This window comes from Ranitomeya imitator, chromosome 1 (genome assembly GCF_032444005.1).
Source record: "Ranitomeya imitator isolate aRanImi1 chromosome 1, aRanImi1.pri, whole genome shotgun sequence".
In the NCBI taxonomy this organism is placed as follows: domain Eukaryota; kingdom Metazoa; phylum Chordata; class Amphibia; order Anura; family Dendrobatidae; genus Ranitomeya; species Ranitomeya imitator.
The window spans coordinates 591211734-591234981 of NC_091282.1; the positions used below are offsets into that span (position 1 = coordinate 591211734).

Genomic DNA, 23248 nt, shown 5'->3' on the forward strand with positions numbered 1-23248 from the left:
TAGAATGGGTTCAATAGCTAGTATATTTATATTATGTGATGAAGTGACCCCTGTTACAGGTAGGGGGCGCTGCATGGTCTCTTCAGAATATGCATGGAGGCCATAAGAATGCATGGCAGTCCTGGGTATAACTGTGGTGATGAGACAAAGTGTGGAAGGATTGTAAATGGCCGGTATGTGTCGCAGAGGAAGTCTGCGTAGTAAGCCTGCAGTATTGTTGTTCTGGGACCTGTAGTCCCTCAAGTATTTGTATAGTTTATAGAGGGAAACTTACTGGGCTAGTTTGAAGAGCTGGGCGGGTCGAACTAGCCACACACACCTCCCACCTGTGGGGGTGGTTACAGCTTCATAATGTGACCAGGGTGTGGGTCACATGGTTGAGAGTGTTTGGACCTCTATTGTCTGTACTGTAGGTCCCAGAAGAGGTCAGGTCTGTGTTGGAAGCTCCTGTGAGTGGAGACTTCCTGGAAGCACCTGCAGAGACCGTGGACCTGGATGGTTGGTGTTGGAAGCTCCTGTGAGTAGAGATTTCCTGGAAGCACCTGGTGAGACCATGTACTTGCACAGCCTGGGACGGCTTCTGTGTTGTCAAAGACAGGACTGACAAGGAGACGGCATGAAGAGCGGCGCTCCTGGAAGGTAACCCCGGACAAGAGGCTTGTAATATATGGCAGAGAGGTTTATCTAATGCATGAACAGACTGGTGGTCGTGATATGTTCATGGATGTAATGAAATGGACTTTATGTTGTGTGGTTTATGCCGTATAAATAAACCAAATAGACTGTCTTTGTGAGAAAACTGTGCCTGACTACGATAATCCGCTGCCATGCGAGTGTTCCCCAACACAAACGGCAGGCGCAACGCTACATTATATATAGATACATATCTTTATATTCCAGAAATAGAAGAATAGCCAGTAATTCATTTGTCGGCTTCTGTAAAATCACTGCAGGAGCCGACAGAAGACATGGTTTACATACACTAAATAGATGCAGAATAGTTAGATATGAGACCAATACAATTACTACAGTGTGTGCAAATTAGAGGACATGTATGTAATTAATAAAAGATTATTTCTGGGGGAAAAAAATGGCGTGGGCTCCTGCGTAATTTTCCAACCCAGAGAGGGAAAGCCAGCGACTGGGGGCTGATGTTTATAGTCTAGGAAGGGGTTAATACCCATGGATCTCCCCAGGATATGAATATGAGCCCACAGCTGTATATTTAGCATTTACTGGCTGTTAAAATAGGGTGCCCCCCCCCAAAATGATGTGGGGTACCCTTATAATTAATATCCAGAAAAGGCTATGCAGACAGCTGCTGGCTGATATTCATAGCCTAGGAAGGGGCCATGGATATTGACCTTCCCCCCTGGCTACATACACTAGCTCTCAGCCACCCCCAAAATGGCGCATCTTTAAGATGCACCAATTCCGGCACGTAGCCTTTCTTTTCCCTCTGTCCTGGATCGGTGGCATATGGGGTAATAGTTTGGGGGCTGATGTGTTCTTTGTATTGTAAGGTCACATCAAGCCCAGCTTAGTAATGGAGAGGTGTCAATAAGACACCAATCCATTACTAATCCTATAGTTGTTACAGGTTCAATAACGACGCAGCCAGAATAAAGTATTTTAATTAAATAAAACACTAAACACAGTTTTTCATCTTTATTATCCATCTAATCCATACGACGCCCTCTTTCTCCTGTAATAAATAATTTTAAAAAAAAATATATACCATACCTGACCGTTGTTCTGTCCTACGCAGTAATCCATATCTGGGGAAAATACAGTTTGCAACCAGGAGCGGTGCTAAAATGACACCTGGTTTTGATGTGGGGCTCCCTGTTCTATATGGTTTCACTGTGATATCAGTGGCCCAAAGTAATTTAGTCCTTCAGACGGAACCTGAAAACCCATCTCTTCAGGAAAGCCTACAGCCTGCACTGACCCTGCTGCCGCCTCATCACTACCGAAGCTACCGCCTCACCAACGCCGGAGCTCCTGCAACCCTCAACCTACCGTCTCCTTCCCCATAATCCTGTAGAATGTAAGCCTGCAAGGGCAGGGTCCTCGCCCTTCTGTATCAGTCCATCTTTGTTAGTTTGTTTACTGTAAGTGATATCTGTAACTTGTATGTAACCCCTTCTCATGTAAAGCACCATGGAATCAATGGTGCTATATAAATAAATAATAATAATTTAACCCCTTAAAACATCAGTACTTATTCAAATATGTGAAAATTAGCTTTTTGCCAACTGTGATGCCAGATCTAATGCCCAGAACCCATTTGGGCCAGTCTAAAGAGACCTGTTTTTGATGTGGGGCTCCCTGTTCTCTATGTATGCACTGTGGTATCAGTGGTCCAAAGGCATTTAACCCCTTAAAATCATCAGTTTCTTATTCAAATATGTGAAAATGGGCTGTTTGCCCACTTTGATGCCAATTCTGGTACCCAAAACCCTTTTGGGCCAGGCTGGAGGGACCTGGGTTTGATGCAGGGCACCACTATCTGTGTATTTTAATTGTCAGAACAGTGGCCCAAAGTAATTTAACCCCTTAAAAACATCAGTTACTTGATCAAATCTGTGAAATCTTGCCCACTTTGATGCCAGTTCTGATGCCCAGAACCCATTTGGTCCAGGCTGGAAGGACCTGGGTTTGATACGAGGCATCACTATCTGTGTATTCGAAGTGTGACATACGATACGATACACTTTATTGATCACGGGGGAAACTACAGTATTACAGCAGCAATACAAACAGCAGTACATAAAATATTAGGACACAAATCTTGCACAAGTATACCATTACATAACAAGTAAATATGGGTAGTTCAGGTATATAAGTCACTGTTAATTGACATTAGTACACCAGCAATCAGTCGTTGTCTACCATCCTTAGGAAATTCTTATACATCCCCATAGCAGTGGGTACAAACGATTTCCTGAATTTCTCCTTGCACCTTACTAGGATTAGACGGCTGCTAAATGTGCTCTTCTGCTGAGATTAGTGGCTCAACGTAATTTAACCTCTTAAAAACACCAGTTAGGCCGGCCTCACACTCAGCGTATAAAATTACGGTCCGTTTTTTACGGCCGTAATACGCAGAAAAGTCCCCAAAATAGTGATCCGTATGTGATCCATAGGCAGGGTGTGTCAGCGTATTTTGCGCATGGCATCCTCCGTATGTAATCCGTATGGCATCCGTACTGCGAGATTTTCTCGCAGGCTTGCAAAACCGACATACGGACATACAATGGATCCATGGGCTCAAATAATCGTAAAACACACACACACACATATATATATACACACACATATATACACACACATACATACATATATAAACATATATACACATATATATATATATATATATATATATATATATATATATATATATATATATATATACACAGTACAGACCAAAAGTTTGGACTCAACTTATCATTTAAAGATTTTTCTGTATTTTCATGACTATGAAAATTGTACATTCACACTGAAGGCATCAAAACTATGAATTAACACATGTGGATTTATATACTTAACAAAAACGTGTGAAGCAACTGAAATTATGTCTTGGGGTTTTGTGTTTTTGATTCACCCTTTCCTTACCCGCTGGCTGCATGCTGGCTGCAATATTGGATTGAAGTTCATTCTCTGTCCTCCGTAGTACATGCCTGCGCAAGGCAAGATTGCAGCCAGCGGGTAAGGAAAGGGTGAATCAAAAACACAAAAACCCCGCCTCCATGGCTGAAGATTGTTCCCTCCAAATTCAGGTGACAGTGTCCCTTTAAGTATATAATTCCACATGTGTTAATTCAGTTTTGATTAATTCAGTTTGAATTTACAATTTTAATAGTCATGAAAATACAGAAAAATCTTGAAATGAGAAGGTGTGTCCAAACTTTTGGTCTATAATATATATATATATATATATATATATATATATATATATATATATATATATATATATATATATATATATAAATTTTTCATACAGCGCTAGATAGCTTAAAAGCCCAAATTTTGCACATCCACACTACTAACATTAGTAGCGTGGAATATGCAAAAAAAAAAAAAGGGGATATGAGATGGTTTACTGTATGTAAACCATGTCTCATATCATGTCGGGTTTGAGGAGGAGATAGGAAAAGCCGGCAATTGAATTACCGGCTTTTAAGCTATCTAGCGCTGTATGAAATATTAATTTATATACATATGTGTCTCACTGACACATATATGTATATATATTTATCCCTATACTATGTGTAGACATTTATCTTAGATATTCTATTCTAACCTGTCAGTGTGATTTTACTGTACACCGTGCTGAATTGCCGGCTTTTCTATAGAACACCGCTGTGTATTTATCTCAAGTCACACTGTTGGTCTGTGGGTAATCCGTATTTTTCTGGCCCCCATAGACTTTCATTGGCGTATTTTTTGCGCAATACAGTGACAAACGCAGCATGCTGTGATTTTCTACGGCCGTAGAAGACCGTATAATACGGATCAGTAAAATACGGCAGATAGGAGCTGGGCCATAGAGAATCATTGTACCGTGTGCAATCCGTATTTTCAGCACCTCTCTTACGTCTGTGAAACTCGTAAAGGCAAGGAAAACAAAACAGGCAAGACCGTATACACCCTCTCCTCATGATGTCACAAAGAGATATAAATGAGAGGTAACCGATGCCTGTTTATGGAACAGTGTAGGACACACCAAATACTGCTAAGCAAAAGGACAAAAAAAGGTGCAAAAAAGTCCGAAAGGGATAACAATATCTTTATTAAATATATATAAATATAGCAATACAAGTAATCAAGGATAATAGTGGGTTAAAATCTACAAACATGATATATAGAACGCATGGAGACAGACAACAGACTCCACAGCAGCAGTCAGGTAAAGCATACTGGGAAATATAAGGCACAAAATAGCCTCTGCACGCTCCATAGTAGTAACAATCAATCGTATCATATCAAGACCGGAGCCCGCAGTTATAAATAACAAGATAGTATATATCTAATATAATCACCCAGAGAAATACCGTGCCAGCTCATGATGTGGAGAGCGCGTCCACTCCAGACCCACCCCGACGCGCGTTTCGGAGATGTCCTTCCTCAAGTTTCGTGTCATGGCACTGCCGCAGACGAACATTATAGTCACCAGGGACAAGAATTGGCCAATGCGCAAACCCCCAGCTAATCAAGGCGCTCAGACCGGCACCGGAAAGCACGGGCCCATGCAGTCCGGCACCAGGCCGCGACCCGGAAGTAAGGGGATGATAATTACCCATGCGCATGACCGGAAGTAAATACATGGCCATCTTGAGAAGGGAAAAACACACATACATACAATATATATATATATATATATATATATATATATATAATATATATATATATATATATATATATATATATATATATATATATATATAATAGTGGTGCTAATGCGCAGGACCGGAAGCTTACTCGCGGCCATTTTTAAGAGGAGAAAATGCCCCTTATATGTAACCGGTCACCAAGTAACTATAATGCTGAGTGCACACACATACGTAGCATACATAACGACAAGGAATAGCAAGAATTCCACAACATACCACCAATGTGACAAATCGATATGTAATATAGATATCAATATCAATGTATAGTAAGTAACAGTATGTACATCGCGTTATTATAAACCAATAACAAATACTTTAGACAATCAAATATATTAATAATTACAAGGGAATATTAAAGGAATAAACATAACATAGGGCAGCGAAGAATTATACAGTTATATGTATCTGTCAATACAGTGGACCTCCAAGTATATACATGCACACAAAACACCACAGTAGATAGTTCGGAGCCAGGTTCATATCCTAAATATGGAAGCAGATATGGAATAAATCAATCCTGCGATATTCCCATGCCACAGCAATGATGGTATAAACTGCGGATAGATGTCATGACTGGTAGCGTAGTAATACTACAAGGATATAAAAAACACAGAAAATAAAAAAAACACATTAACAGAAGATAAAATAACTATACACAAGTCCGTAGACTAGGCGAACCCGAAGAAAAGCAGCCAATTCATAGGAAGGGAGCAAATGAAAGACATTCATTTAGGCCATGTGGATGAACCGTGTTTAGCTGCCAAATCCATCTCACCTCCAGCTAAGACGATTGGACAGATTGCCACCTTGAATATTGATTTTAACACTATCTATGCCACGTACTCGTAAAAGAGCACTGTTGCAATTGTGAAATAACTTAAAGTGGCGAGGGATAGTTTTCAGGGTGGCCGGTTCCGTGTGGCCAGCTGCCGCCTCAATGCCCAAAACATGTTCCCTGATACGAATCTTAAACTGCCTTGAAGTAAGTCCAGTATATACAAGACCACATGGACACGTGGCATGATATACCACGTATCTTGTTTTACATGTAATATACTGGTTAATTGTGTAGATCTTAGTACCATCAAAGTTAGTGAACATATCAGTACGGTCCATGTTAGGATAGGCGACACAGCCACCACACGGAACACAGCCAACCCTCCTTGGGAATCTGTCCAAAAATGTTGTTTTATGTTAATTATCATAGTGGCTGGAGACGAGAAGGTCACCCAGATTTTTCCCACGTCTATATGCTATAGACGGTCTATCAGGAATAATTTTGTCAAGAGTGGTATCCACTTTGAATATAGGCCAAGCATTTAAGATAGCGGAATGAACCCTGTCGGACTGGGAGTAAAAGGTGGTGACAAATCGTGTAGAGGATTGGAGTCGTGAATGATTATACAGAAGTTCCTGCCGGGAAGAGTATTTGGCCCTATGATATGCATATGTCGGCTATAACCCCTAGAAAGGAAACGTTGTTTAAGTTCCTCCGCCCTATGTTCAAAATCGGTATCCACAGAACAAATTCTACGGATACGGAGGAACTGACCAGTAGGGACCGACCTAATCATGTGCCTAGGGTGACCAGATGTAGCATGTAGGAGGGTATTTGTGGCAGTTTCTTTTCTAAAGACATCTGTCTGTAACATGCCAGAAGAATCCCTCCTTAATGTCACATCCAAAAAGTCCAACGTCACTTCACTAAAACAAAACGTCAAATGAATATTGCGGTCATTGCTGTTCAACAACTCAATAAACTGCGCAAGGTCGAACGGAGTGCCCTTACTTCCGGGTCGCGGCCTGGCGCCGGATTGCATGGGTCCGTGCTTTCCGGTGCCAGTCTGAGCGCCTTGATTAGCTGGGGGTTTGCGCATTGGCCAATTCTTGTCCCTGGTGACTATAAAGTTCATCTGTGGCGCTGCCATGACATGCCCCCTGAGGAAGGACATCTCCGAAACGCGCATCGGGGTGGGTCTGGAGTGGACGCGCTCTCCACATCATCAGCTGGCACAGTATTTCTCTGGGTGATTATATTAGACTAGATGGCAGCCCGATTCTAAAGAATCGGGAGTCTAGAATCCATATATACTTTATTTATTCAAATGTAAGAATAATACAATTAATAAATAATAGTAAGAAAGAACAAAAAATGGCTGCACTCACCAGCTCTTGATAATTCTTGTTATTTAAGGTACAGTTACACAGGATCCATGAACATGCTTATGAGGGGAGGGATGAAAGACATCAGACGACAACTTTGCGTGTTTGAATGCAGATATTAATAAATAGGCAGTTTATATTGCAGAGAAATTGCTGGGCAATAATTGACAATGTCCTTATGTGGCAAATAATAGAGCAATATACCCAATGTGGCAAAGAAGAGGTTAATAAACGGCAGTCTCTCAGTATAACAGTCAGTGAATAATAGGCAGTATATGGAGAAAACACCAAACAAAAGTTCAAAATTGGTGTGAAAATGTCACTGAACCACTTCACAACTAAATATATATAGTTTTGGTAAATGGTATTATCATTTTTTTGACGAAATTCGGCAGGAGCTTGAAGAGCAACGTCACTGGGCCGCCTCCACGCAGTAGAAACTTGCTGTGAGGTAAAAATTCAAAAATCACACCAAAATGGCGGGCGGAGAGTGTCACAGTACGGCACGTTTCTGATTGGTTGCTCGCAGCAGGCGGCAACCAATCAGACACTGGACACTGTTGACGTCACTTATCTCCGGACATTAGCTCCGGACATTAGCTCCGGACAAAGCCACGGAAGTTGGCACAAATTGCAGGAAGTAGTATTCTAGGCAATTATATATTAGATATGTAATATCTTTTTATTTATAACTGCGGGCTCCGGTCTTGATATGATACGATTGATTGTTACTACTATGGAGCGTGCAGAGGCTATTTTGTGCCTTATATTTCCCAGTATGCTTTACCTGGCGGCTGCTGTGGAGTCTGTTGTCTGTCTCCATGCCTTCTATATATCATGTTTGTAGATTTTAACCCACTATTATCCTTGATTACTTGTATTGTTATATTTATATATATTTAATAAAGATATTGTTATCCCTTTTGGACTTTTTTGCACCTTTTTTTGTCCTTTTGTCCGTAAAACTCGCTAGTGTGAGGCCAGCCTTACTTATTCAACTGGCCAAAATTGACTGCCCACTTTGATGCCAGTTCTGATGCCCAGAACCCATTTGGGACAGGCTGGAGTGACCCGGTTTTGATGTGGGGCTCCCTCTTTTATATGTGTGCAGTGTGAGATCAATGGCCCAAAGTAATTTAACCCTTTCTTCAACGCTCTTTGATACCTACTTTGATGCCCATTTTTGTGCCAGGTTTATTGTTTTTGTAGCAGTTTTTAAGTGTTTCACATCGGGGCACCTTGCTGCATTGTATGTTATTATTGTGATGCTTACTTTTTGTGGTTAAACCTATAAAAACAGAAAAGAAAAAAATTGCCGAATAAGAAACTGACGAATAAGAAATCAACTTCAGCTCCCAATAAGAAACCAACTTCAGCCTCCACCATAGGTGGCCCTCCAAATAGTGAGTGGGCAAACCTGATGTTCCTATTACATATAGATGAAAAAGAGAAAGGAAGGAAAACAATGGGACTGAGGTTTTATGAAACCGGGCAGTAGAAAACCCCAGTCCCATTGTTTTCCCTACTTCTCAGGCACATGTCCATGTGGTACTGCTGAAGCACATGGTTGCCACACATATGCCCCAAGTATACACACACAGACACGGATATCACTGGTGCCAGTTTTTCAAATCAGGACGTGTGAAACCGCCCTAAAGTGGTTAATATGGAGGCTATTAGGGCGTCGCTATTCTGAACGCCACCAAAACACAAGGCATTGTGGGCAGTCCCGTAGAATGACAGCGCATGCGCCACATGCATGCACGGCCGCGCGCACCTGGCGCATGCGCAGTAGCTAGGGCTACTGCGCGCCGCCCGAGGCTGCACGGCCTGGCGCACCTGGCGCATGCGCAGTGGCTAGGGCTACTGCGCGCCGCCCTAGACTGTAATAGCAAGTGGGCGTGTGCTCTCCCAGCGAAACATGCCCCAACCCCCTTCTTCCGCCTTCTCGTTTTGGCGGCATGCCAAGACAGCGGACACTGCTACTGGTATTAACCCTTTAGGGGGGGTGCCAAGTGATACCGGTATTAACCCTTTAGGGGAGTGCCAACAGTGATACCGGTATTAACCCTTTAGGGGGGTGCCAACAGTGATACCGGTATTAACCCTTTAGGGGGGTGCCAACAGTGATACCGGTATTAACCCTTTAGGGGGGGTGCCAACAGTGATACCGGTATTAACCCTTTTGGGGGGATAGGGCGCGGGGGGGCTCAGAGAGGGGGACAGGGCGCAGGGGGCTGTGTATGGATAGATAGGGGGTCCCTTAGGGCAGGGGTCAGTGTATGGATAGATAGGGGGTCCCTTAGGGCGGGGGCCCGTGTATGGATGGATAGGGGGTCCCTTATGGATTCTGGAGCGCGCATTTCGAATGTAAGGAAGCGCGCATTCAGGATCTGTATTCTGCCTGTAGTAACCTGTTGCCTTTATTCCCAGCGGATCCGTATTCTGCCTGTAGTAACCTGTTGCTTTTATTCCCAGAGGATCCGTATTCTGCCTGTAGTAACCTGTTGCCTTTATTCCCAGCGGATCCCTATTCTGCCTGTAGTAATCTGTTGCGTTTATTCCCAGCGGATCCGTATTCTGCCTGTAGTAACCTGTTGCCTTTATTCCCAGCGGATCCGTATTCTGCCTGTAGTAATCTGTTGCGTTTATTCCCAGCGGATCCGTATTCTGCCTGTAGTAATCTGTTGCGTTTATTCCCAGCGGATCCCTATTCTGCCTGTAGTAATCTGTTGCGTTTATTCCCAACGGATCCGTATTCTGCCTGTAGTAACCTGTTGCCTTTATTCCCAGCGGATCCGTATTCTGCCTGTAGTAATCTGTTGCCTTTCTTCCCAGGTGCTGCATCTCCTGGAACGTGTGCTTTTGCCAGAGCTGCTGATTCAGTTAGCAACATTGGCTATTTCGGAGACTGTGGATGACCTTAACAGTCAGGTAATGCCATGTACAAGCTCTCATCTCCTTCTCTATGTATCTGATATTTTTTGGTGAGTGACCAGATGTCTCCTGATTGTAGGCAACTTTGAGGACTTGTATCTTCAAGCATCACCTGGATTTCGGACACAATTCCCAGTCGTACAACGCTGTCGCGCATATTCCTGATCACAGCAGGTGAGATGGAAGTCTGATTACTCGTGGTGTGGGGTGCAGGGCCGACAGCTCGTGGTGTGGGGTGCAGGGCTGACAGCTCGTGGTGCAGGGCCGACAGCTCGTGGTGTGGGGTGCAGGGCCGACAGCTCGTGGTGTGGGGTACAGTGCTGACAGCTCGTGCTCTAGGGTGCAGGGCCGACAGCTCTTGGTGTGGGGCGGAGGTGTGTACGTTGTGCCTGAGCCTTAGACCCCAGTGTATGCTCCATACATGGCCAAATGGAGGATGGAAGCATATCTTTTTAGTGACAGGCCCTGATCATGAGCCGCTCCGTACACCGGCTCCTGGCCTGTAATGTACATGCACCTCAATGGTTGGGAATGTATTAAAGGCACCGCAGGAAATGGCAATGGGCAGAAATCTCACAGTGACCCCACTTGTTAAAGTGAACCTGTCACGTCGGTTTGCCCCTGTAAGCTGCGGCCACCGTCTTTCAGGGCTTATATACAGTATTCTATAATGCTATAGATAAGCCCCCGGTCCAACCTGAAATAGAAGAAAAACAAGTTTTATTATACTCACCCTGGGGCGGTTGGTTCCGATGGGTGTCCGGCGCCTCCCATCTTCATGCGATGACATCCTCCTCCTTGCTTTGTGTCGGCTCCTGCGCAGGCGTACTTATCTGCCCTGTTGAGGGCACAGTAAATTACAGCAGTGCGCAGGTGCCTGGAAAGGTCAGAGAGTCCCAGAGACTGCAGTACTTTGCTGTGCCCTCAACAGGGCAGACCAGTACGGCTGCGCAAGAGACGCGACACGAAGCAAGGAGGAGGACGTCATCGTATGAAGATGGGAGGCTCCGGACCGCGATTCCCATCGAACGGGACAGCCCCCCCCCCCCCCCTCTCCCGGGTGAGTATAATCTTGTTTTCCTTCTATTTCAGGGTAGATCGGAGGCTTATCTACAGCATTACAGAATACTGTAGATTAGCCGTGATAGGCAGTGGCCGCAGCTTAGGCCTCTTTCACACTTCCATCTTTGAGCTCCCGTCACAATCCGTCGATTTTTGAAAAAACAGGATCCAGCAAATTTTTCTGCTGGATCCGGTTTTCCTCATAGACTTGTATTAGTGACGGATTGTGACGGATGGCCTTCCATTTCATCGTGCACTGGATCTGTTGGAAAATTGCTGTCCGTCGGGTGGAGAAAACGTTCAGAGGAACGTTTTTTCTGCACGTTATAAAATTGCTCAGCGACGGGTTCTGCGCTGTCCGTCGTTGGCTATAATGGAAGCCTATGGACGCAGGATCCGTCGCTGACCGTCAAAAGCAGGAATCCAGCGACTGGTCCCGTCTTTTGAAACTGATCATGCGTGTAAGAATTTCCCGTGAGGGAAATTGTCTCTCGCGCTCTCTCTTTTTACAATTGATGCTCCCTATGCAGCATCAATAGTAAAAAGATATCATGTTACAAATATTAAAAAAAAAAAATAAAAAAAAACAAACCACGCAATATTCTTACCTTCCGGCATCCCGCGCAGCGTTACCGATGCTCCCGATGCCGCCGGCATCTTCCGTTTCCAGAAATGATACGATGACCTCGAGACCGCTAGGTCTTCTGGGTTATTGCCGCAATGCATAACTGGGAACGCTAGCTGCCGGGAGCCGGGATTTTTTTTTTTTTCCCTTTTTCACCTGGGTTGTGTTGTGTATTCGTTTTCGCAGCGGAAAACTGCTGCGAAGACGCATACACAACAGGTGCACATAGCCTCGACGGGTCTGTCAGGAAAACGGGCCCAGTGCACACGTTTTCCACAATCTGCACAGGATCCGTCATTTCAACTTCTTGACGGATCCTGTGCAGATTTGGAAGACGGAAGTGTGAAAGAGGCCTTACAGGGCTAAAACGACGTGACCGGTTCCCTTTAACCCTCACTTAGCCAGAGTAGGTGCCTAGTTACACTCTGCGGTCAGGAGTGCTGGAATATTAGGGGCTGGTTGGTTCCTCATCCCCCGTCCCCCCTTTTTGCAGACAGCTGGATTGCCTTCGGCAGCTGGTCATCCTGTGTGAACATTCACAGCTCCATGAACTTGTGGAATTCCCTTAGGTGAATTTACAGTGAGGTGAGCGTCGCCCGGCCGGAGCCATCGTCTTCTTACCGAGCCGGCTGTACATCACTGCTGTGTCTCCCTCAGGTTGTGAGCATCATTGAAGCTCGGGCTCGAGCCGCGGATCTGCTGACCCATAATATGCTTCCATATTCATTGGCACAACTATCCGAAAGGTATCGGGGGTTTTACTCTTCTGATCTTATCTCTAGTAAGAGATTGTATTACAAATTCTGGAGCCGCTAATTTTAGTACTGTACATTCCTCCTGGACATTATGTGAAGCCCCTCCATTTGTCTCTGCACACAGAGGGAAGGGGGGGGGGGCACACTCGGGGGTCAGGTAGTTATCCGTCGTATTTGAGATTGTCCCCTCTAGTGATCTCCATTCATCTTTTGATTTCCATTCATCTCTGCTGAATGTCGTTGTCTCCTTCCTCAGCCGGCGCCGTAATGTTTGTGTACAGGATGCATCTCAGCAGAGAGGTCCGAACCCATAAAGGTCTTCAGAAGCAAGTGAATGCGTACCTGGTGTGTCTGACCTGTCTGCGGCTTATACGGCCCGAATACTCCGGGATTGTGCAGCCGGCGTCAGGGGCAGTGGGAAAGAAATGTCTAGTTACAGGGGTTTTCCTGTCCATGGGGTGGATTCTCGTCTCAGGCGTTCACGGTAAAATCTGTCAGCCAGCACAAGTGTATGCCATTTATTATTATAGCGCCTTTTTTTTTAATTACAGCACCATTTATTGCAGTACGCTATAATACGCCATTTACCAAACTCTTCATTAAGAGTCACAGAACCGGCGCAGCACACCCATATCCATAGCTTCAACCCTTAGACTTATATTGGGGTCCAAGCCGTGAACGAACTCCGTCTATGCGCTGGTCGGAGCTGTGGAAATGGCTGAGCTGGTCGTGCAATGCCATTTCTGTAAGTGGATGGGCTCCGGCCGATGTGTCTGTAACCCTAAACACTTGACATATTCCCATCAGTGAGTGAGATAAAGTCCCTTTAAGGGTATGTGCACACGTCCGGATTTCTTGCAGAAATTTCCTGAAGAAAACCGGAAATTTTCTGCAAGAAATCCGCATTTTTTTTTTTTGCGTTTTTCTTAGCATTTTGCAAGCGTAATTAGGCTACGTTCAGATTAGCGTTGCGCGCCGCTGCGTCGGCGACGCAATGCACGACGCACGAAAAAACGCTGCGTTTTGCGACGCGTGCGTCGTTTTTTGACGAAAATCGGACGCAAGAAAAATGCAACTTGTTGCAAAAACGATGCACGTGTCGGAAAACGCAACAAGAAAAATGCATGCGTCCCCCATGTTAAACATAGGGGCGCATGACGCGTGCGTCGCCGCTGCGTTTCCCGACGCAGCGTCGGGAAACGCTAATCTGAACGTAGCCTTAGCTTGCAGAATGCTAAAGTTTTCCAAGCGATCTGTAGCATCGCTTGGAAAACTGACTGACAGGTTGGTCACACTTGTCAAACATAGTGTTTGACAAGTGTAACCAACTTTTTACTATAGATACAGCCTATGCCGCATCTATAGGACAGGACCGCGACGTCATCGCAGGTCCTTCACACAGAGCATCTATAGGAACAGAAGCGGCAGCATGCAGCGCAGAGAGGCGGGAAGACTCCGGGGCCATCAGAGGGTGAGTATATCACTATTTTTTATTTTAATTCCTTTTTTTTTTTTATACTAATTATACGGTGCCCAGTCTGTGGAGGAGAGTCTCCTCTCCTCCACCCTGGGTACCAACCGCACATGATCTGCTTACTTCCCGCATGGTGTGCACAGCCCCATGCGGAAAGTAAGCAGATCAATGCATGCAATGGTGTGCAGAATCCCCGCAATTCCGCATTTTTAATGAACATGTTGCTTTTTTTTCCGCAATGCGATTTTTTCACGGAAAAAAAAGCAACATTTGCACTAGAAATGCGGAATACACTGTAATTAATAGGAGGCATATGTAAGCGTTTTTATCACGTTTTTATAGCGAAAAATCCTGAACGTGTGTACATGGCCTTAGGCGTCCTTAGAAAAGCTGGTAATTCATGTGCAGTGTACAGTAAAATCACACTGACAGGTTAGAGTAGAATAATAGAATAGATATCTATGTACATAGAATAGGTATATATCTACTATATAAAGCTGAATGTGTGTGTGTGTGTGTGTGTGTATGTGTGTATGTCCGGGATTGGCATCTGCACCGTCGCAGCTACAGCCACAAAATTTTGCACAGTCACACGTCTGGACCCCGAGAGCGTCATAGGCTATGTTGTGAGGCGAAATTTTAACCCCGCGTGTTCCAATTCACCAAACAATTTTTCCCCTATCTACATAATGGGGAAAAGTGAAAGGAAAAGTGTTGGAGGCGTCGCAGCTACAGCCACAAAATTTTGCACAGTCACACGTCTGGACCCTGAGAGCGTCATAGGCTATGTTGTGAGGTGAAATTTTAACCCCGCGCTTTCCAATTCACCAAACTATTTTTCCCCTATCTACATAATGGGGAAAAGTGAAAGGAAAAGTGTTGGAGGCAAATTGACAGCTGCCAGATGTGAACAAGGGGGACTTAAAGAGTGAGAGCGATGGCGCCAAATATATAGTATATACCTGTGTGTCATCTCCTCCTGTATATAGTATGTACCTGTATGTCATCTCCTCCTCTATATAGTATATACCTGTGTGTCATCTCTCCTGTATATAGTATATATCTGTGTGTCATCTCCCCTGTATATAGTATATACCTGTGTGATCTCCTGTATTAGACCTCGTTACCACGTTATTTCCTCAGCATTTTTATACGGAGCCTATGACGCTCTCAGGGTCCAGACGTGTGACTGTGCAAAATTTTGTGGCTGTAGCTGCGACGCCTCCAACACTTTTCATTTCACTTTTTCCCCATTATGTAGATAGGGGCAAAATTGTTTGGTGAATTGGAAAGCACGGGGTTAAAATTTCACCTCACAACGTAGCCTATGACGCTCTCAGGGTCCAGACGTGTGACTGTGCAAAATTTTGCTTCTGTAGCTGCGACGCCTCCAACACTTTTCCTTTCACTTTTTTCCCCATTATGTAGATAGGGGCAAAATTGTTTGAATTGGAAAGCGCGGGGTTAAAATTTCACCTCACAACGTAGCCTATTACGCTCTCAGGGTCCAGACGTGTGACTGTGCAAAATTTTGTTGCTGTAGCTGCGACGCTTCCAACACTTTTCCTTTCACTTTTTTCCCCATTATGTAGATAGGGGCAAAATTGTTTGGTGAATTGGAACGCGCGGGGTTAAAATTTCGCCTCACAACATAGCCTATGACGCTCGCAGGGTCCAGACGTGTGACTGTGCAAAATTTTGTGGCTGTAGCTGCGACGGTGCAGATGCCAATCCCGGACACACACACACACACACACACACACACACATTCAGCTTTATATAGTAGATATATATATATATATAGTAGGTATATATATATATATATATATATATATATATATATATATATATCTTAACATTTCATAGATAGCAGAAAAGCTGGTAATTTGGTAATTCAATTGTCGGGTTCTGCATAATTATTACAGAAGCCGACAGGATATGAGACATGGTTTACATACAGTGAACCATTGCATATCCGTTGAATTTTTTTATGTCCCTCACTAGTAGTGTTAGTAGTGTGTGTGTGTGTGTGAAAAATTTTGGAGCTGTAGGTGTTAAATTAAATGATTAATACACACAACAGTGTCACGAACCTGCCTGTTGTGCTCCTTGGTCTTCATGATGCTCTCTGTGCTTCAAACAGAGCCCTGAGACTATCACAGAGCAGGTGCATTTATACGGAGACTTGATTAAACACAGGTGGATTATATTTATCATCATTAGGCATTTAGGACAACATTGGATCATTCAGAGATCCACAATGAACTTCTGCACTGAAAGTAAAGGGGCCGAATAATATTGCACGCCGCACTTTTCAGTTTTTGAATTTCCACAAAAATTTAAAATAACCAATAAATTTCGTTCAACTTCACAATTATGTTCCACTTGTTGCTGATTCTTCACCAAAAATTTACATTTGGTATCTTTATGTTTGAAGCCTGATATCTGGGAAAAGGTTGAAAAGTTCCAGGGGGCCGAATACTTTCGCAAGGCACTAGATATATATATATATATATATATATATATATATGTGTATATATATATATGTATATATATATATATGTGTGTATATATATATATATATATATATATATATATATATAATATACACACCTATACTATTTGTATATTTCTATTCTATCTATTGTATTGTAACCTGTCAGTGTGATTTTACTGTATGCGCACAGGAATTGCCAGCTGTTCTATCTATCTATCAATCACATTTATATTTATTTTTATATATAGTTATATATATATATATATATATATATATATATATATATATATATATATATATATATATATATACTAGATGGTGGCCCGATTCTAACGCATCGGGTATTCTAGAATATGTATGTATATAGCAGCCACATAGTATATAGCACAGGCCACGTAGTATATAGGAGCCATGTAGTATATAGCAGACAAATACTACCTGGCCTGTGCTATATACTATGTGGCTGCTATATACATACATACATATTGTAGAACACCCGATGCGTTAATACAGGCCACGCAATATATAACAGTGGCCACGCAGTATATAACACAGCCCAAATAGTATATAACACAGCCCACACAGTATATAGCAGCCACGCAGTATATAACACAGGTGACGTAGTATATAACACAGGCCATGCAGTATATAAAAGTGGCCATGTAATATATAGCACAGGCCACGCAGTACATAACACAGCCCACATAGTATTTAACACTGGCCACGTAGTATATAGCAGCCACGCGGTATATAACACTGCCCACGCGGTATATAATACTGCCCACGTAGTATATAACACTGGCCATGTAGTATATAGCAGCCACCTGATATATAACACTGCCCACGCAGTATATAACACTGCCCACGGGGTATATAACACTGCCCACGTAGTATATAGCAGCCCACGCGGTATATAACGCAGCCCACGCGGTATATAACGCAGCCCACGCGGTATATAACGCAGCCCACGCGGTATATAACACTGCCCACGCGGTATATAACATTGCCAACGCGGTATATAACACTGCCCACGTAGTATATAACACTGCCCACGTAGTATATAGCAGCCATGCTGTATATAACGCCGCCCACGCGCTATATAACACTGCCTATGTAGTATATAGCCGTGTGGGCACATATCCGTGTTAAAAAAAAGATAATTAAAACAAAAAATAGTTATATACTCACCCCCTGGGATCCCGCGAAGCTGTCCCTATGCGCGCGGCTGCCACCATCTTCCGTTCCCAGGATGCATTGCGAAATTACCCAGATGACTTAGCGGTCTCGCGAGACCGCTAAGTCTTCTGGGTAATTTCGCAAAGCATCTCTGGTAACGGAAGATGGCGGCCGTCGTGAGCGCATCGTCGGACTACGGAGGGTGAGTATAGCAGGTTTTTTGTTATTGTATTATATGTAACATTAGATCTTTTTACTATTGACGCTGCATAGGCAGCATCAATAGTAAAAATTTGGGGACACACAGGGTTAATAGCAGCGGTAACGTTACCCGCGGCATAGTGCGGTACGTTACCGCTGGCATTAACCCTGTGTGAGTGGAGGGGAGTATGCGGGCGCCGGGCACTGACTGCAGGGGAGTAGAGAGGGACTAATCAGACTGTGCCCGTCGCTGATTGGTCGCGGCAGCCATGACAGGCAGCTGGCGAGACCAATCAGCGACGCGGGATTTCCGTGACGGAAGTTGCAGACAGAAAGACGGAAGTACCCCTTAGACGATTATATATATATATATATAGATATATATACATACATGTGTGTTTTGATAAATATTTAGTATTAAAATGATGTGTAAATGACAGAGAACTGCTTATTGCAAATGGGTATGAAGCCTAAGGATGAGAACCGGCAAAGCCAAAGCTTGTCCTCCGCATGCGCCTGGACTCCCTGACCGTTTATGGTGAGAATTCACATCACATGACCGTCGTGACTAATGGTGAGGTCATTCATGGTGACGTAATGCCACACTCAGAAACTGTGAGGGATTAGAGCCATGGCAGCCGGGCTCAGACCATGTGTGCACCATTAATATCTTCCTCCATTTCCTTTACAGCTGCGGGAGAAGCTCAGTGACAAACTGAACTACTACTTTCAGAAGTTGGGAGACTCCAAGTTGCATCTGCTCCATTGGAGAAGCGAGCGCCGCTATGTGCTCCATGGTTTTCCCCTTTATATCTGTATTTAGTCATTTTTGTATAATAAAATTTTATATTTTCTATGTTTTTGCGATACTGAGTCGCTGGTTTCTCGGTAATGGGCCGTATCCTCAGCGTTAGTTAATTTACATCAAGTTTATGGCTTATATTTAATTCATTCATTAAACCACTAGCAGACTCCGCCCCTCCCGCTAAGCCCTTCCCACTTTTTAGAACTGTGTCATAAAGGAGGGCCCAGCTGGCGGAGCGTAAGTAATGGCTTTTTGTAGCTGCTTGCAAGCAGTGAATTGAAACATCCCCGTTCTTGCATTTTCACAACTGCCACGATATAAACACGAGCGGCTCGTGGTCCTCGTCCTCACGGGTCTCTTGTGTACAGATGTCATCGGTACGGCCGACGATGTGGTGCTGATCTGCTGCAGCAGCGTTGGAGGCGCTACCATGGTGGCCATGAGCTTTCATCCCTTGAACTGTTCTCTTTTTAAAGGGGTTGTCCATGACCGTGACATTGATGGTCTCTCATTAGAGTATGTCATCTGTGTGTGATCTGTGGGGGTGCGACACCGGCACCTCCGCCTTTTAAGTTGTTGGATGGAACGTGTCAGTCCCTGCGCTGCACTGCTCCGCCGACAGACGTGCTATACCCGACCTTGGACTCCGGTAGCACCACAAGGCCCAGCAAGACAAGATCTGGCTGTGTGACCGCTTTGCAGGAGTCCTCAGCTAGAGTGGGGACCCCTGCAGAGTGGTCAGACAGGTCACCTGCAGGTGACAAGACAGGTCACAGAGCAGTCACACCGCTGCTATGAGCTGTCATTGGTGGGATCGAATGATAACATCGATCCCACTAATCCCTGCAGGCCCTGTTGACCAGGCAACTGCCTAGGATCCCTCCGATCCTAGGCAGGTCACCAGCAGGGCACACAGCGGTCACAACGTGACCGCCGCTGTGCCCTATGATTGGCACGATTGTCGATAGCATCGATCGTGCCAATCAGCTCCTGCACTAGTCTCTGGCCTGCGATCGGTGCGATTGCAGCACCGATCCAGGCCGCTACAGCAGGAGATAGCCGGGTACATCAGGGCACAGTGCGGTAATACCGCCGCTGTGCCCTGCGATTGGCACGATCGGCGATCGCGCCAATCCAGGGGTCTTTTGCCGGTGCCTGACGTTGCCAGGCACCGGCCCTAGGATCAAGTACATCGGTACTCGATCCTAGCCTGGGACCTTATTGTTTCAGCCACTCCGATTGGCTGAAACAATGAGAAACGCTGTGATTGGCTGTTCAGAATTGAACAGCCAATCACAGCGATCATGAGGCCTGGGGGGCGGAGCCAGACCCTGGGATGCCGACGCCATCTTCCTGCAGGTAAGATGGCGCCGGAAATTTAATACGATCACCGTGACTTAAGTCGCGATGTCGCATTAAACAGTATGATGTACTATCCCGTCACTGGGAATTAAGTCCCAGGTCACCTTGACGGGATAGTGCGTCATATGGGATTAAGGTGTTAATAGCCTAGAGAGGGACCATGGTTATTGGTTCCCCCCTGGCTAAAAACCTCTGCCCCCAGCCACCCCAGAAAAGGCACATCTGTAAGATGCGCCTATTCTGGCACTTAGCCCCTCTCTTCCCACTCCACTGTAGCTGTGGGATATGGGGTAATAAGGGGAATACGGATATACTGGGAATAAAGGCAACAGGTTAGTACAGGCAGAATACGGATCCACTGGGAATAAAGGCAACAGATTACTACAGGCAGAATACGGATCCGCTGGGAATAAAGGCAACAGATTACTACAGGCAGAATAGGAATCCGCTGGGAATAAACACAACAGATTACTACAGGCAGAATACGGATCCGCTGGGAATAAACGCAACAGATTACTACAGGCAGAATACGGACCCGCTGGGAATAAAGGCAACAGGTCACTACACGCAGAATACGGATCCGCTGGGAATAAACGCAACAGTTTACTACAGGCAGAATACGGATATGCTGGGAATAAACGCAACAGATTACTACAGGCAGAATACGGATCCGCTGGGAATAAAGGCAACAGGTCACTACAGGCAGAATACGGATCCGCTGGGAATAAACGCAACAGATTACTACAGGCAGAATACGGATCCGCTGGGAATAAAGGCAACAGGTTACTACAGGCAGAATAGGGATCCGCTGGGAATAAAGGCAACAGGTTACTACAGGCAGAATACGGATCCGCTGGGAATAAACGCAACAGCTTACTACAGGCAGAATACAGATCCGCTGGGAATAAAGGCAACAGGTTACTACAGGCAGAATAGGGATCCGCTGGGAATAAGCGCAACAGATTACTACAGGCAGAATACAGATCCGCTGGGAATAAAGGCAACAGGTTACTACAGGCAGAATACGGATCCGCTGGGAATAAACGCAACAGATTACTACAGGCAGAATACGGATCCGCTGGGAATAAAGGCAACAGGTCACTACACGCAGAATACGGATCCGCTGGGAATAAACGCAACAGCTTACTACAGGCAGAATACGGATATGCTGGGAATAAACGCAACAGATTACTACAGGCAGAATACGGATCCGCTGGGAATAAAGGCAACAGGTCACTACAGGCAGAATACGGATCCGCTGGGAATAAATGCAACAGATTACTACAGGCAGAATACGGATCCGCTGGGAATAAAGGCAACAGGTTACTACAGGCAGAATAGGGATCCGCTGGGAATAAAGGCAACAGGTTACTACAGGCAGAATACGGATCCGCTGGGAATAAACGCAACAGGTTACTACAGGCAGAATACAGATCCGCTGGGAATAAAGGCAACAGGTTACTACAGGCAGAATAGGGATCCGCTGGGAATAAGCGCAACAGATTACTACAGGCAGAATACAGATCCGCTGGGAATAAAGGCAACAGGTTACTACAGGCAGAATACAGATCCGCTGGGAATAAACGCAACAGATTACTACAGGCAGAATACGGATCCGCTGGGAATAAAGGCAACAGGTCACTACACGCAGAATACGGATCCGCTGGGAATAAACGCAACAGCTTACTACAGGCAGAATACGGATATGCTGGGAATAAACGCAACAGATTACTACAGGCAGAATACTGATCCGCTTGGAATAAACGCAACAGATTACTACAGGCAGAATACGGATCCGCTGGGAATAAAGGCAACAGGTTACTACAGGCAGAATAGGGATCCGCTGGGAATAAAGGCAACAGGTTACTACAGGCAGAATATGGATCCGCTGGGAATAAACGCAACAGGTTACTACAGGCAGAATACAGATCCGCTGGGAATAAAGGCAACAGGTTACTACAGGCAGAATACGGATCCGCGATCCTGAATGCGCGCTTCCTTACATTTGAAATGCGCGCCGAAGTGCATAAGTGTGCGCTCCTGAATCCATAAGGGACCCCCTATCCATCCATACACGGGCCCCCGCCATAAGGGACCCCCTATGTATCCATACACTGACCCCCTATCTATCCATACACCCCCCGCCATAACGTACCCCTCTAATCTATCCGTACTCACCCCCCACCATAAGGGACCCCCTATCTATCCGTACACAGCCCCCTTCGCAGTAAGGGACCCCCTATCCATCCATACACTGACCCCCGCCCTAAGGAACCCCCTATCTATCCATACACAGCCCCCCGCACCCTGTCCCCCTCTCTGAGCCCCCCCGCGTCCTCTCCCCCCTCTCTGAGCCCCCCCGCGCCCTATCCCTTTTCTCTGAGCCCCCCCGCGCCCTATCCCCCCAAAAGGGTTAATACCGGTATCACTGTTGGAACCCCCTAAAGGGTTAATACCGGTATCACTGTTGGCACCCCCCAAAAGGGTTAATACCGGTATCACTGTTGGCACCCCCCTAAAGGGTTAATACCGGTATCACTGTTGGCACCCCCCTAAAGGGTTAATACCGGTATCACTGTTGGCACCCCCCTAAAGGGTTAATACCGGTAGCAGTGTTGGCACCCCCCTAAAGGGTTAATACCGGTAGCAGTGTTGGCACCCCCCTAAAGGGTTAATACCGGTATCACTGTTGGCACCCCCCCTAAAGGGTTAATACCGGTATCACTGTTGGCACCCCCCCTAAAGGGTTAATACCGGTATCACTGTTGGCACCCCCCTAAAGGGTTAATACCGGT

At 45.2% G+C, this 23248-nt stretch overlaps 1 protein-coding gene across 4 annotated transcripts; it reads left to right on the plus strand.

Annotated features, from left to right (window-relative positions):
* Nucleotides 1-364: 364 nt before the first annotated feature.
* LOC138680625 (nuclear pore complex protein Nup160-like) lies at nucleotides 365-19144 on the plus strand. Of its 4 annotated transcripts, XR_011321708.1 has the most exons (6): nucleotides 365-639; nucleotides 10398-10493; nucleotides 10576-10670; nucleotides 12677-12768; nucleotides 12841-12929; nucleotides 18978-19144. XR_011321708.1 is itself a non-coding variant. In XM_069767949.1 (4 exons), the coding sequence occupies exons 1-4, from the start codon at nucleotides 9521-9523 to the stop codon at nucleotides 19003-19005; spliced, it is 246 nt and encodes an 81-aa protein (XP_069624050.1). In that variant the 5' UTR covers nucleotides 9508-9520; the 3' UTR covers nucleotides 19006-19144. The 4 variants fall into 4 exon arrangements, 1 of the variants encoding a protein (XP_069624050.1); XR_011321709.1 differs by having other exon boundaries at nucleotides 12753-12929; XR_011321705.1 differs by lacking the exons at nucleotides 365-639; nucleotides 12677-12768 and adding an exon at nucleotides 9508-9547.
* The last annotated feature ends 4104 nt before the right edge of the window (nucleotides 19145-23248 follow it).